General features: G+C 50.5%; 1 protein-coding gene across 5 annotated transcripts in view; it reads right to left on the bottom strand.

Moving 5' to 3' along the window:
• Positions 1 to 16195, bottom strand: part of LOC135195512 (uncharacterized protein KIAA0825 homolog) — a 69765-nt gene that overhangs the window by 14706 nt on the left and 38864 nt on the right. For all 5 annotated transcript variants that reach the window (XM_064221742.1, XM_064221743.1, XM_064221744.1 and 2 more), the window contains one exon: positions 1182 to 1262. In XM_064221742.1, the coding sequence (XP_064077812.1) occupies positions 1182 to 1262 (81 nt within the window). The remainder of the gene's footprint in view (positions 1 to 1181; positions 1263 to 16195) is intronic.

The following is a 16195-nucleotide window of genomic DNA, read 5'->3' as shown; positions in this document are numbered from 1 at the left end:
AGCTGTCGGGGTCACCGAAGTCACATGAGGGGTGTAAACAAGGTGTGGAGGGGCGGCGTACCCTGGAGTAGTAATGGTAGTTGTAGTGGTGGTCACCACACCATGTGTGACCACTGCCGACCCCGCCAACCGCTGGATCAACCCCTGGATGCTAAGCACTCCCTGCAGCCCCAGCGACTCCCACACCTGCCCAAGGTTGTCTCTCGCGGAAGGCACACCTGCGGAAGCAACAGTCGGGTGAGTTAGAGGGGTTCCCTCGCGCTTGGGGGGGGACAAACCCCACCCAGAGCGGACGGAAGACCCCGAGTACAACTGCACATCCGGGTAGCGAGCGCCCTCCTCCACACTCGACGGATCGAGTGAGGAGCAGGACTCCGCTACCCCCCCCCGCAGGGGAAGGCGCGAAACGTGGGGGCTGACCAGGGGGTAGGAAGGAAGATGAGGTATCCGTCACCAAAGGAGTCGCTAGAGAGCTTTCCGACGACTCCTTTGCAGGCCTACGTCTCTTCCTATCCTCATACAGAACCCACTGTGCCTCGGACCAATTCATACAAGTGATACAAGGTTCAGCCCGGGAGCATTCTCGCCCCCGGCACCGCGTACACAATTCATGTGGATCTACGTCCACAAAGGAGCGAAATCCACCGCACTTACGCCCCTCCAGCCCGGGACACACACTACGGCGAAAGCTCCATCTCTTGATCCATGTTTGTTTGTTTATTCACTTTACACAATGAAATAAACAAAAGAAAAAACTGTACTTACAAGTTTCTTTCACTCTACAGACAAATCAGAATAAGGATAAATCCAACCAAAGCATACGACGAGTAGCGGGCAGAGCGATGACGAGCACGTCTTGACACACCACGGCTGAAAGCAAAAATGATTCTTACCTCAGGCGCGCGCACTGTCGGACAAGCAGTTAACTACCGTTCTCCCCTTGTTCGAAGCTTACGACCGTTCCAGCTGCCGCTAGCTACTTCCTATTGTTAAAGGACCGAGGGTTTGTATTACGTATCGGAACAAATAAACATTACTGATTTGTATCAGTAAACATTTGATTGTATAATGACATGCGATTTATGCTATTTTCCCTTGAGCTACAGTAAAGAATTTTAAAGCTTAACAGAATCTGTAACAGTAACTGCAAAATATACATCTGTTCCAGATTACAAAATTACCTCTGATACAACGCCTACAACACTTGGAGTCACAAGTTGGACCAATGCATGATGCCATGGAGGACGCTGCACATTCCAAACCTGCAACAGTAACATAACAGCAGAGTTATTTATCCTAATAAATCTTGTAGTGCAATCTCTTCTTTAAATATGCCTTATTTGTTAATCTGTAAATATGAAGCTTTGTGAACATTTAAGTATTAAAAAAACAGATTTTAAATCCCAACATTTTCAAGTTATTAAATAGAATTTAAAATTTAAATTTTTGAATACACACGTAGTACAGGGAGGGAATGAGGAAAAAATTCATAGCATTTAAATGCACATGTATTACAGGAAGGGAATGAGGAAAATATCCAAAGCAGATAGATATAATGAAAAATCTTAAGCATTTTCATACAAACTAATGATCTCAATTTTTGTTCAAGTAGAAAAACAAAATTAGACATTTGGGATGACTTCATTGTCATGTGATCCCAAGTCAGCAGTTTCTACAGTGAAAGTGTTCTTTTGGTAAGCAATTCACTGAAGGTGTATTTTTACTTTGCTGCAGAGAGGTCAGTATGAAGAGCATACAGTTGCCACCTTAAAGGCTTTGTTGTTGTTGTATGGTGCTTTTACGTTGCATGGAACCAGTGGTTATTCAGCAACGGGACCTACGGCTTTACGTGACTTCCGAACCACGTCGAGAGTGAACTTCTATCACCAGAAATACACATCTCTCACTCCTCAATGGAATGGCCGAGAATCGAACCCGCGACCACGGAGGTGGCACGCCAACACCATACCAACCACGCTGCTGAGGGGCTTAAAGGCTTTATGGTAAACCAGAAGTTACAACACATGTTGGAAAGGTCATGCTGCCTGCAGTAGAGACTCCTAAATGGTAGACTTTGGCCAGCCAAACACACTTAATCTCTCCAACCAGAAAGTTACCAAGGTACTGTAATAGTGTGTTGCATCTTGCTCTCAATAAATGGTGAACACAAAAGGAAAGGTGAAGAAACACCAATGTGGATAAGAACCAAAGCGTTAAATGCAAAATAAAAAATTTAGGCCAGATTTTTATTTTCATTTAGGTAGAAATTCTGATGACTGACAATCACTAGTAAAGACAATGTAAAGTTTGGAGAAATGGCATCCCCAAACAAGTGTATGACACTTATAGTTAACCAGAGAGAGATGGTTTGAAAGTAACAACCTCAAATGGGAAAGGACAAAACCCGCTCTTGTAAAATGTGGTGCCTCTAAGTTACACATTCCCCAGTGTCAGACTGGATAACATCTGTCACCCGTTGCTGAATAACCATTGGTTCCATGCAACGAAAAAACACCATACAAACAAACATCTGTCAAACCATTGATATATCAAGATTGGAAAAGAGAAGGGTCCTTAGTGCCAACCAAAAAAAAGCTTAAAAGTATAAAAATGAAGTGTATGCATGGAGGACATCTTCACAAAATGAAAGATCGAAAGGGGTAATCCTAACAAGGCTCCATATAGGACGCAAAAGATTCTCGCATGGTCACTTTATGTCGACACCACATGCTAACCCAATGAAGTGTAATAGATGTCAAGCACCCATGATAACATTTACTTGTTGATGCCCAAATTAGACCCAACAAAGATCAATTTATCTACAGAATTCAAAAATTAAAAATATTTTTGCTGAAAGCTAAGATTTTTCTATTAACTCTCTCTCTCTCTGGATTAATCCCTGAGAACCAGCCCGAGAAGAGTCTACTTAAGACTCGGAGGTCTGGAAAAACTAAGCCCTATTAATAATAATTTTTTTTCAATTGAGATTTATTTTGCATAGGCAAATTAAGTTCTTTATTAGGAATAGGGTTACACCACTGCTACTGTTATTTTCAAAATAATCTCTATAATAGAAAGCTCTTACGCATAGCACTCAAAATATAACTTGATGCTTGCAGTGCAGTTTTCATATAGAACATAAAATGCACTTTAACATGACAAATTTTCTGAGACAATTTGTATTTTTCATAGATACAAACCCGAGGTCTTAACAATGGGATAGGATAATTTCTAGCGCCTAGCTGGATCCGGTAAAAAAGCAGATGAAAGCAAGGAATCTTGGGTATCTGGCAACGCATATGTAGATCTGGTGAAGAGTGGTCAAACGCTGATGATCTACTCCAGTCTTTCCCAACTCAGGATGACTTAACAAAAAGAGGGGCAGCTAGAGGCGGGCAGTATAACGTTAAGACCTCAGGTTTGTAGCTAAGAAAAATGACAATTTGTCGAAAATTGCATTTTTCCTAACTATACAAACCTGAGGTCCTTTAACAATAGGAAGGTAACTAGCGGCAGCTGGGACGGTCGTAAGCTTCGAACAAGGGGAGAACGGTAGTTAACTGCTTGTCCGATCGTGCGCGCACGGGGAAGAATCACTTTTGCTTTATGCCCATGCAAAAAGTTGCAGAGTGAGGGGTGGCATGAGGTGGGACTATATGTAAAGGACCTCAGGTTTGTATAGTTAGGAAAAATGCAATTTTCGACAAATTGTCATTTGTTCCGATACGTAATACAAACCCTCGGTCCTTTAACAATAGGAAGACTCACTTCTTGGTGGGAGGAATCTGAGTCTTTTTGGTGAACAGACTGGTGTTCGTCCAACCCTGGAGTGCCTCCCTGGTCGTAAGAGCAAGGGAGGGATCCAAACCTCTGTCCGATTGATCGGGGTGTGCACCGCAGGATCAATGGTCAGACCTCTGGGCCAAGTACTAAGAGAGAGGCAAGCGTATCTCTTCGTACCAGCAAGCAAGAACTTGTTCCTGTTTGCAAGAGACAATCATAAAATGATGGGTTTGTCTCAAATTGGCATCCACTTCCTCCCCCTTGTTGGAGGAAGTGGTGGATATTTACTCCTATCCCTACTGAAAGGGATAGGATGGTGCTCTATTGAGTAGCTCACCTGCATCTCGTCCTTACCCAGCAGGGTGACGACCGTGTCCCTCTACCCAGAGGTAGAGGGAAGAAAAAGATGGGAAGAGGAGCCAGTCACACTCTCATTCCTCATCCATTCTTACGGTCACACCAGGACTCGATGCTGTTCAGCCTGCGAGGGTCTGGGTTAACTACACGTGTTGAGCAACCACCACGGTTCCCAAGGAAAAAGATCCAAGGAACTGTGGGCAATATCCCGAAGGTAGAAGGAGGTGCATGCGGTCCGGTTGGACCAGGCGCCTGCCTTCATTACCTGCGCCACGGAGAAGTTCTTGCGGAACGCGAGAGAATGATGAAGAGGCGTCCACACTCATCCTGGGTGTCGAGTTTCTTCAGACAGCTCCGTCGCGCCTTCACAGGACAAAGCAGCATAGCCTTCGTATCGGAGGCAGTGAAGTCCATTAGGGAGGGTATTGTGAAGGACTCGAACCAATCGTCAGTTACCGAAGGGTTCTGAGTCTTCGCTACGAAGATCGGTACGAAATCGAGCGTCACAAATCCCCATCCCTTTGTGCTTGACTTCTCAAGAGAAGTCATGCAGTTACCTAAGACGAAAAGAAGGGGATAGTCGTATGACCTATCCCTCTTCTCGACTTTGGTTATGTACAGTACTCATACTGACAAGCTATTAAGACGAAGTAATGATTGCTCTGGAACAACCGAACTAAGTCCACAGCATAGTTCGTAACTGACTCGGGCGCTCTGACAGCTGCCGACTGACTGGTTCGGAATCAGTAGAGGCAAGTTGTCCAAGCATCCGGGTAAGTCACGTGACCTTCGCCCTTTAAAGAGTTATGCTGAGAGACCAAACAAATAAAATATTTGTTAGTCACCGATGCCGGACGGCGCGGCGATGATTCTCTTAATGCATAAGCTCAAAAGGCGAAAGTCAATTGCCTTCAAAAGACCGAGGTCCCTGATGGCAAGAAAATCTCATAGACGTTGAATCTCAGCTTAAGGAGAAACAACACTATGTGACGAAGACGAAGGTAGGCAATGAATGCAACCTACGTCTTCCAGCTGAATCGAGAGAAGGAATCTCAAGATTCTAAACCTGTGCTTACAAATGACTGAAAACGCTAACCGCCATTTCATTGCTGTCCGGTGTGCAGTGAAAGCGGGCGTTCTTCAGTAATGAAACACGGGAGAGCCGCCTGAAGAACTGCTTCTCATGGGCTGAACGTTTGGAAGTAGAGCTGGCAGGTGTGGGAGTAGGCGATGTCTTTCAATACATCTGCTAATCCGGGGTGAACAATGAACAATTGCACACCTCCGAATACAAGATATTTTGAGGACAAACTCAGATTCCGCAAAAATCATTCGCATTATCGAGATACGATGCAGCAAGAGACTATTACAGAATTCTGTTACCGTGCGGTAACAGAAAGATGAGAGTCGAATAGATATCTGTTTAAAATTCTCGCAATACCGAAGACGATGAATACTAGCGTCACAGCAGTAGATGGTCATTCATGTATGCGAGAATCCCCGTTAATCAGAGACTTAAGTCCGTGATTGTTGGGCAGAGATACGGTTGGTATTCAATCAAAGCAGGTGAGAAAGACATAACCAACCGTCCATCTCAAAGCGGCAGCTGGTACTGAAATGCCTCGGGCAATTCAATACGCAGTAGCTGTCGCTGACTCGTCATCCTGAGTTGCCAAGTAATCCTTCCACGAAGGAATGCGTTCGGCTAGAAACCACCGAGCATAAAAAGATATGCTCGAGCAATTAATATTTATGCCTGAAACGAATTTCGGTAAATATAAAGCTTAAATGGTGTTGTTGTGACAACACCATAAGTATATAAAATTGAAACTGGAAACTCCTGGGAGGTTGCAGGCAACCCGAGTTGCAGTTCAATTAGAATACTTTTCGTCTAAGTCGCAATCCGTAGAATAACCAGGATATGCGCCTACCCCCCTCGGACCATTCAACTGCTTAGCAGAATCATGTCGCGAGGTTAATATACGTAGTATATTTGTAGGATTCTGAACAACGATCTCCATCCTAAATTCTTTCCTTCAAGAAAACAAAATAAGGATTGGAGATCGACCACCTTCGGTCTCTATCAAAGAGAGTGAAGAAGTCTTCCTCGAAGGAAAGCTTCAATGGTGAACAGAATACTAAGACGATAGTTCAAGCCAAACTGGATATTCCCGTCCGTTCTTCTCTATTCCAGTTGGTCGCCTATTGTGAGATAGTCTTCTTTCAGCAGCAGTCTTCTTCCTAATGCTAGAAATTCCAGAATTCGAGCATAGGCGAGGTTCCCGATTATCGTGTAACATATCGGGGATTCTCGTCTCGCTCACTTTGGACCGTGGTCTCGCCTAAGTGTTTGGAGATCGTAAGAAACTCTAACACTCTGAATGCGCTAGAAATTCCGTAGAATTCTAAGCAGTCTGCGAAACCCCACCAACCTTCGTCAAACGATATCGGCTGGTGGTCCTCTCGATTCCCGTAGAAATCGAGAATGGGGCAGGATCCCTCCTCAACGACCGGGGCTTACGTCAGGTAGGACCCGAAGGTCCCCCCGGTAGCGCAGTCCCCAACGTGGAATCCTACAGAGAAATCTCTGTAGGATCCCTCCCCTTTCCCTCGTAGCCGTAAGGAGAGAGGGAATGGGGGAGGAATTGGATACTCGCTCACCTTCCCAGTGGAACTAGCAGTTGGAGAAGAGTAGGAGCAGCCATCGCCTTGCGGCGATGGCCTCTCAGAGTCTGGGAAAACGTATCGTCAGGAGAAAACGTTTTCCCGAGGAGGGTTACGAACTCTCACTGTAGGTAAGGGTCTGCCGCCACTGTGAACGTCGTCTGGGTGGGGCTGATCGACACCTGACAGGAGAGAGCCGATACCGTCCTCCGACTCATTCCAGTCCTCGTCGAGGTCGAAACCTCTCAGGAGGACCGAAGGAGTATTTAAATACGGTGTCCGAAGACACGTAGAAAACGCCGCTTGTCCGCAGTAGGAGGAGGTGAAGTAGCTTGATCGACCGCCAGAACTGAGAGAGCCTTCTTGTCCGGAGACGAGAGACTCTTGGTTCAAGACAGAATCGGCAAGCTCCGATCGCGGCAAACCCACCGTCGGTTTGGGTTCCCTCTCGGGCCCCAAAACGACTCGAGCAGAGACATGGGCTCTGCTGGTGGGAGCGGCGATCCTTCCCCCAGGTCGTTGTGCTGACGAATCAGTGCAATAACCTGGGCAAAGTTACTCGGTATCTCGGAATGTTACAGCGTCTTGAGGAGTAGGACCATCCAGTCCCTCCAACAAGAGCAGCTCCCAAGACCCTCCTCCTTCAGAAGAAGGACCAGCAACAGATCCCTGACGGTTGCCTCCAATCACTTGCGCGTACGTCCTGGCTGGTCCTAAGACCATACCTGGCACGTGCGGCGTCGTGACGGGATCGTGAGCGGCGCATCTCTCACGATCACTCCTATATACCTCGCTCTTCCTGGCGTATGCCGAGGAAGTTGAAGGTATCGGAGAGACAGAACTGACGCTACCCCTCCCCCCCCTGACGGTCGCCTCCAATCACTTGCGCGTACGTCCTGGTTGGTCCTAAGACCATACGTGGCACTGCGGCGTCGTGACGGGATCGTGAGCGGCACCTCTCACGATCACTCCTAGCTACCTCGCTCTTCCCGGTGTAGCCCGAGGAAGTTGAAGGTAGTGGAGAGACAGACCTGACGCTCCCCCCCCCCGCTCGCTGGCAGGACCAGCACGTACGTGGGGGGCTGCAGCCGATCACCAACCCGCGGTGGGGATCGATCTGCAGGCCTGGCCGTGCCGCTCACCTGTGGCGAGCGGCTCGACTTGAGCACGTCGACCCCGGTCCCGTGCGTCAGACGAGCTGCTGCTGGTCATCGTATCCCCGCCCGGTCCCTGTGGGAGCGGCGGTCAGGTGACCTGCAGAGCTCACTTTCGCGGTGAGACCGGTGAGCGTCCTCGCGCACGTCAAACCGCTGGTACCAGCCGAGGCTGGTACCGTCGGTCGAGGGGACCTGGGGGACCTCTTCCCAGCCTCAACCCGTGGCCGGTCAGAGACCGTCACGTCCACCCGAGGTACCGGCTGGTCGCTGCGAGAGCGGCCGCTGACCTGGCGAGAGTCACCTGAGCGGCTCTCGACAGTCTTCTGCTCCGTGCCTCGGTCATGACGCTGAGAGAACTCAGGCGTCTTAACTTTGGCTGCACGGTCACCCGAAGGAAGACCGTACACTCGGAACTTTCTCGCGGACGAGAAACCGAGCCCGGTTAACCAGGAGGCTTTTTAAGCAAGCAGAAGCCTGCCCAAAGGACCAAGCGAAGGGTGGGTGGTACCAGCGGTAGCCAGCCAACACCCTTTGTCCCCCGTCTTTCACTTCTTCTCAGAAGGGGAGACGGGCCCCGTTCCCGAAGGAACAGGAGGACCAGCAGAAGAACCCCCCCGTCACACCGGAGTGTGACGAGCCCTTCGAAGTTCCCGAAGGAGTCTTCTTAGGGGGACACCCGGTTACCAGCTGGTCGCCTGCGAGAGCGGCCGCTGGCCTGGCGAGAGTCACCTGAGCGGTTCTCGCCAGCCTTCTGCTCCGTGCCGTGGTCTTGGCGCCGAGCGAACTCTGGCGCCAAAAACTTGGCTGCACGGTCGCCCGAGGGAGAGCGTACACTCGGGATCTCCCCCCACGAACGAGAGGACGAGCCGGAACCTGGCGTAGCGGCATCGCCGCTAGCACCAGGCGAGGAAGTACCAGAGCTAACCGATACTCCTCTGGTCCCCGTCTATCTCTTCCTTACGGAAGGGGAGACGGGCCCCGCTCCCGAAGGAGCAGGAGGACCAGCAGAAGGACCCCCGTCCCACCTCGGTGGGACGGGCCCTTAGAAGTTCCCGAAGGAGACTTCTTAGGGGGGAGAGGCAGCCTTCTTCTTCTTCGGCTTATGGGCCTTAGAAGTCGAAGGGGAAGAGGCAGCAGCAGACGAAGATGACACCTTCCTCTTCTTCGTCAGCTCACGCAGGACAGTCGTCAGGTCCTCCATCCAGGCCGGAGTCGGGCCTATTGCCGAAGCAACACGGCCCGACTGCACCTGTCCGGAAGGACCTGGGACTGGGAAGACACACCATGGGCAGGACCAGCATGGACAGGCGCAGGAACCAGGAGCGACAGGAACAGCAACCAGCTCAGGAGCGGCAGGAACAGCGGCAGCGGTAAACACAGAAGGGACAGCCAAGCCAGTAGCGGGAACCACATCAGCGACAGGGTACGGCAGGCCCAGCCATCGCCTCGTAGAATCATCGGCAGCCAGCGGGAACCTGGTTACTGGCGGGCCGGTCCAGGGGCGAGCTGCTGGAACAGCGGAAGTCTGGGGCAGGCAACACGAAGAAAACACAGGCGGCGGCGGCATACCCATCCTCGGTACGGCGGCGACCGCCCTAGAAGCGGCAGACGGCGTCACCGACACAGCATGGGGAGTGTAGACCAGCGGGGGGAAGGGGGAAGCAGCATAAGCGGCCGTGAAGGTTGTAGTGGAGACCGCTCCAAGGTCACCGCCCCAGACCTCGCTAGACGCTGCAGCAGATCGTGGATGCTAGGCACGCCCTGCAGCCGCAGTGGCCCATACCTGTCCAAGGTCGTCTCCCACGGATGTAGCACCTGCGGTAGCACAGACAGATTAGTAAGAGGGGTTCCCTCACGCACGGGGGGGAGACATGCCCCCACCCGAACGGAAGGAAGACCCCAAATACAAAATACGAGGGAAGCGGGGGAGCGGGGGGGCAGGAAAGAAGACGAAGAATCGGATACAAGGGAGTCGCGGAGAGCTTTCCGACGACTTCCTGGCAGACCTTCGCTTCCCCTACCCCCGCACAGCAGTGAAAAGTAATGAAAATGAACAGAATACTGCACTTGCGATTCACTTCATAGAACTTAAAGGGGGAAAGATCAATTCCCGGGTAAGAGGCGGAAACTTGATCCATAATAATATGATGCTATCCATAATTATATATGAAAATGAACAATACTGCACTTGTGATTTCACTTTCACAGCAATAAATCGTAAGGATTAATTCCCGGGTAAGAGCGGAAATTGATCCAAAATTAAATTTGATGCAATTAATAAATAAAAATGAAAAGAAAACTGCATTGCGAATCCACTTTCATTGCATTCTATTCATACAAAATAAGAGGCTCGTGCCGAGCGCAATCAAGCTCTCGGCAACGAACGCACAGGGCAAAAATATAATGAAAAAGAGTACTTACATCTTTCAATTACACACTTTCGCCCAAAATACATGACTCGGCGCGAGTGCGCCCGCCCTCGGCACCAAGACATAATTAAATTCAATTTCATGAAAAGAGCGGAAATCGCCGCCTCTACGGCGATAGCTCCATGTTGATTCATAATTAAGTAATGAAAATGAAAACAGTGTACTTACAGTTTCATTTTCAAGATCAAACAAACCATTAGTAGAAAACACAATATAAACAAAGCATACGACGATGAAACGGGCAGAGAGCGATGACGAACACGTCCTTCACACCCGCGGCCGAAAGCAAAAGTGATTCTTCACCTCTCGGGCGCGCGGGCGCGCGCACGATCGGACAAGCAGTTAACTACCGTTCTCCCCTTGTTCGAAGCTTACGACCGTCCCAGCTGCCGCTAGTTACCTTCCTATTGTTAAAGGACCTCAGGTTTGTATTACGTATCGGAACAAATACAAATTGTCTTAGAAAATTTGTCATTTGTTCATACGCGAACAAACCCTCGGTCTTAACAATAGGATAGACTCATACTTGGAGGGAGGTATAAGACATCCTAGACCGGCTGGGGGCCTAACCGCCAGTTCAGCTCTCAAAAGAAATAGTTTTTAGAGAGGGAATGAAGCCCGTTGAGAAGCTAGATACACTAAAATCTAACCACTCAGAACCTGAGTGATATACAATGATATATGGGATAACCATTGCATAGGGAACCAAAGAGAAACTTTGACTGTCCAAAACCAAACCAGGGCACTAGGGTTTGTAGTACTCCTGACTCCTCCTTGCCCAGGAGCGGAGCCCGTGCTACTAAATAGTGGGTAAGAAATTGTATACTGCACGACCACACTACCAGTATGACTACCTCCCTCACCTGTATCAGACCAGTCCAGCAAATGACGTGTCAATTCCTTAAACCACCCGAAGGAAGAAGGAAAGGTACAAGAGAAAGGCCAGCCAACTCGCTCATTCTCTCATCCACACAATCATCTTAGGTGAGATACAAAGGTGCCCCGTGGACTGGCATAACCAAGTACCAGCGCTCAGCACTCTGTACAGCCAAGTTCTTTTTGAAAGCCAGAGAGGGACCAATACCCCTAACGTCATGTACTCTAGCCTGCACAGACGTGGTGATGGAATCATCAAGAGTCGAGTATGCCTGTCTGATGGCTTCCCGTATCCAAAAAGAGATAGTATTCTTAGACACCTCTATCTTTGTACGGCCTGTACTGACAAAAAGTCTGCGGCAACCTGGTCTAAGGTGCCGAGTCCTTTTAAGATAGTAACACAGGGCCCGGAAAGGGCACAACAAAAGCTCTTGAGCATCACCACCCACAAAGTCAGTCAGTGATGGAATGGGAAACGAAGCGAACCTGTCATCACGCACCAAGGGATTTTGGGTCTTGGCCACGAATTCCAGAACAAATTCGAAGGACACGACTTCCAACCCCTGGTGTGCTTCACCTCATAACTCAGACCATTGAGTTCTCCTACCCTTTTGGAAGGTGCCAAAGCCAAAAGGAAAACTGTCTTGAGCATCAGGTGCCTATCAGATGAGCGGCACAAGAGCTCATATGGACTCTTAGTCAAGCTCTTAAGCACCAAGGAAACATTCCACGTTGGGGGCTTCAGCTCTCTAGGAGAAGACGACTGCTCAAACCCTTTAACTAGCAGGGAAAGTTCCCTGCTAGTCAAGGGGTTTGAGCAGTGGAGAAAAACCCCGTTTACGACACCAATCACAGTACATCGCCCCTTTGCCTTGGTAAACTGCGGAGGTTGACTTCCTAAGACTGCTGGACATGTGCCCAGCTGACTTCTGAGAAAAGCCTCTCTCTCGGAGGAGATAGTTGATAGCCTCCAACCGTGAAGAGACAGGGACTCTACTGACTGGTGGAACCTTTCTGCATGGGGCTGGCACAGGAGATGCCGCCAAGGCGGAATCTCCGACAACAACGATAGCAGATCTGGAAACCATTCCGCCTGAGGCCACAGAGGGGCCACAAGAGTCATTCTGCCACCAGAGTCATTCTAAGACCCTGTGAACCCAACAGCCTGTTCAGAACCTGACGGATCAAACAAAACGGAGGGAAGGCATACACCTCCAGGTTGTCCCAGGGATGTTGGAATGCGTCTTCTGCCAATGCCAAGGGATCTGGGACCACTGAACAGAACACCTCCAGCTTCCTGTTGTAACGTGTCGCAAAAAGGTCCAGCATGGGTCTCCCCCAAATCTGGAAAAGCCTGTCCGCCACCACTTTGAATGAAAGGGGACCGACTCCTGTGCCTAAGATCTGATCCCGGCGACTGAGTTTGTCTGCGACCACGTTCCGCTTCCCTGGGATATACCTGGCTGAGAGCTCTACCGAATTGCTGATTGCCCACTGGTGAAGCTTGACGGTCAAGGCATGAAGTTGCTGAGAAACTAGGCCTTCCTTTTTGTTCACATAGGCTACCACCGTGGTGTTGTCCGACATGAGAACGACAGAGTGCCCCTCTAAACCATCCCCCGAAACTCCCTTCAGACCCGGAAAGCCGCCCTTCAACTCCAAGACGTTGATATGCTGCTGCTTGTCCTCTAAACCCCAAACACCTGAAGTGATGAGGCCGCCTAAGTGCGCGCCCCAACCTGCGAGGGAGGCGTCCGAGAACAGAAGGAAGTTCGGAGGGAGAGAACGCAGAGGGACGCCCTTCAATAGATTCTGGTCGTCCAACCACCAACGAAGGTCTTCTCTCACTTTCAAAGACAATGGGACCATAAACAGGGGAGAGTCCCCCGCCGGAGACTAGAATTCCCCCATTCTCCATTGCAGAGACCGAAGAAGAAGACGCCCATGAGGGACCAGCTTCTCCAGGGAAGATAGCACTCCCAGAAGAACCTGCCACTAATGAGCTGACTGATGCAACTTTGAGAGGAAGTTGCGCGCCACAGCCCGCAACTTCTCCAATCTCTGATCCGACGGGAAAACTCTCGCCACTGTCGTATCGATGACCATGCCCAAGTAGAGAATCCTTTGAGTGGGTACGAGGTTCGACTTTTCCTGGTTGACTAATATGCCCCAGGTCCAGACAGAACCGAGAAGACGATCCCTGTCTTGCAGCAGCTTTTTTCCTGAAACTGCCAAGACAACAACCAATCGTCGAGGTACCTCAGAAAACGGATCCCCTGAGCATGGGCCCAACTTGACACGAGAGAGAAGACCCTTGTGAACACTTAAGGGGTTGTGGCCACAAGACTTTGAACTCGAAGATCTTGTCCGCCAGAGAGAAGCGAAGGAACTTCCTGGACGTGGGATGAACAGGGATTTGGAAGTATGCGTCCTTCAAGTCTATTGACAGCATGAAGTCGCCTTCCCTCACGGCTGCCAACACTGAGCGATGGGGTCTCCATCTTGAACCGTGTCTTCCTGATGAAGCGATTCAAGGTGGATAAGTCGATCATGGGCCTCCATCCTCCCGACGCCTTGGGCACCAAGAAGATGTGACTGTAAAAACCCGGGGACGGATGCACTACTTCCTCTATCGCATCCTTGTCCAGCATTTTCTGCACTTCCTCCAGAAGAGCCAAGAACTTCAGAGAATCTGGCGCATACGTCTTCCGAGCTGCGGCTTGTCCGACAGAGGAGGAGAAAAGTCGAATGGCAACAGGTACCCCACCCGAAGGACATCTACCACCCACTTCTCCGCCCCGTAACACTGCCACTTGGTCCAATGGCCACCCAGGCACACCCCCACCCGTGGCGCAGGAGAGGGAGAGGCGCCCAACCTACCGACGGCCCCCTTGACCTCTGCCCCTAGAGCCTCTTCTTGGTTTAAAGGAACGAGAGCGAAAGGGGCGTTGATCCAAACGGGAAGGCCCTGCCAAACTCGAGGTCCTTGATGGCCTACCAGGCGACGATCTCCTCGATTGCTGCTGGACCGGGGGAGGAGGGGGGCAAAACGTCTCCGAGGGCGGGGCTCTGATTTAGACATGACTTGGTGCACCAGTCGGTCCTTGGTGTCAGCCCGACGTCGGTCTATCGCATTGTCGAGTTCGGTTCGTGGAAACAAAAATTGCTATTCTAACAGATCACCATTCCTCAAAGCCAGCAAAGACTCGGTGTAGAGCGACCTCTCCATCCTAGACAAAGCCGCGTCCCTCCTAACAAGAAGAAGATTAGCTCATAAATTGGCACTGAGGGGAGCCAAAAAAGAAAACGCCTTGCCCCTGGATTGCAAAAGACTGGCAAGCGAGGCGGCACTCACCAAACCACCAGGGGACCTGTCAGAAGCTATCTTGGCAATCACCACAGACCAGAGGTCCAGCCAAGAAACCGTCTGCAACATGGAGGCCGCCGTAGATTCCTAAGCTAAGCTTTGCGGAGATAAGGGCGGAGCCACTGACCTCACCTGTTCCAAAGTCAAACCCAGCTTCAAGCGAATGACGTCTGGGTTAAGGTGGCGTGACAACAAAAATGCAGAGCTCGTAGCATAGTACTTCCTATGTCTTGTGAGAGGTGGGGGTAGGAGTTTGGTAGAGCCTCTAGAACAAAGTGAACCCTCCCGGTCAGAAACAGAGGCATTAACCTTCTGCAAGACCGACTGAACGTGCCCTGACAACGGCAGCTGGAGAGATGATTTGGAGTCCTGAGCAGCTCCCACCAAGGCTTACAAGCAAGAAGGAGTGTAAGACGACCGAGCCTGAGTCCTACTTTCCAAATTGTTGAACCCACGAATGAGATCAACAACCTCTGAAAAGGAAGACAGAAACTCCTGCATGTCCCCTTCTTCCTGCTCTGGCACCGGCGACCGACGACGTTTTCTTCACCAAAATTCACAGAAGGGTTGGTAGGCAAACAGTCTGAAACCCCTACTAGCCTATCTGGGCTGGGTCCAAGCGTCAGCCTCCGAGACGGACCCACTGTAACATTAGGCACATCACTTACCTCAACAGGTGACTCCAGACGTCCATGAACAGACACGGGCGTGGCGGCCGTATGTACGTGAGATGGGGGGGAAACTCGAGCACTCGAGATTGACGGAGAATCCCTTATAGTGGAAGACTTGGAAGCAAGCAAACACTCCTGCTGCACCACCCCCGTGCTCACTACCTTCGACCTCTTGACAGGCGCCTTCAGATCTTTACAGCGACAAATAGGCCTGGGAGAAGAAGGAGCACTACCATCACGTGTACGGGAGGTTGCAACACGCTCGTGATGTGCAAGGACGGGGTGGGGGGGATGCACATACGAGATTTGGCGGCGAAGCAACCCCTGCAGAACACACATCATTAACACTGCCCGAAACCACAGCAGTCTCGGGAACACGTCCGTGCTGTAAGTAAGGGCAAAGTCCTTAGCCTTCCAATGCTTAATACGCCTACGAGGCGTAGAGGGGGAAGAGGGAGAGGAAGACAGCACTAGCTTCTTATGCGCACTCTTCTCGGAAGACGGGGGACGAAGCAACGCGTTTCCTACCAGTCCTCCCTTCCGATAAGGCAGCCAACTTCACATCTAAAACAGTCCAGCCTCTGAAGAATTGCCTGGCATATGATCCCGGACTGATGTGCCAGAGAAGGCTCCGAAGACAAGGAAGGGAGATGTTTCGAACTGGGCAGCAGAAATGACGTCACGGCTAAGAGAGGCGGCGACTGGGAGATACGTCATCGATGAGAGTGACGTCACAAGCGGTGGTGACGTCACGACTTCCCCTGTGAGCGAGGGGGGAAAGCGTCGCCACTGGCGGAGGAATACACAAAGATGGCCCCGTGACGACAACAACGGGGATGACGCCACAGCATCACTCCAAGACAAGGCGGCGGCAGACACCAGCGGAGCAAT

Source organism: Macrobrachium nipponense, chromosome 16 (assembly GCF_015104395.2).
Source record: "Macrobrachium nipponense isolate FS-2020 chromosome 16, ASM1510439v2, whole genome shotgun sequence".
Classification (NCBI taxonomy): domain Eukaryota; kingdom Metazoa; phylum Arthropoda; class Malacostraca; order Decapoda; family Palaemonidae; genus Macrobrachium; species Macrobrachium nipponense.
Note: the sequence above shows the minus strand (reverse complement) of the source record. Positions and strands in the feature narration are given on the sequence as shown.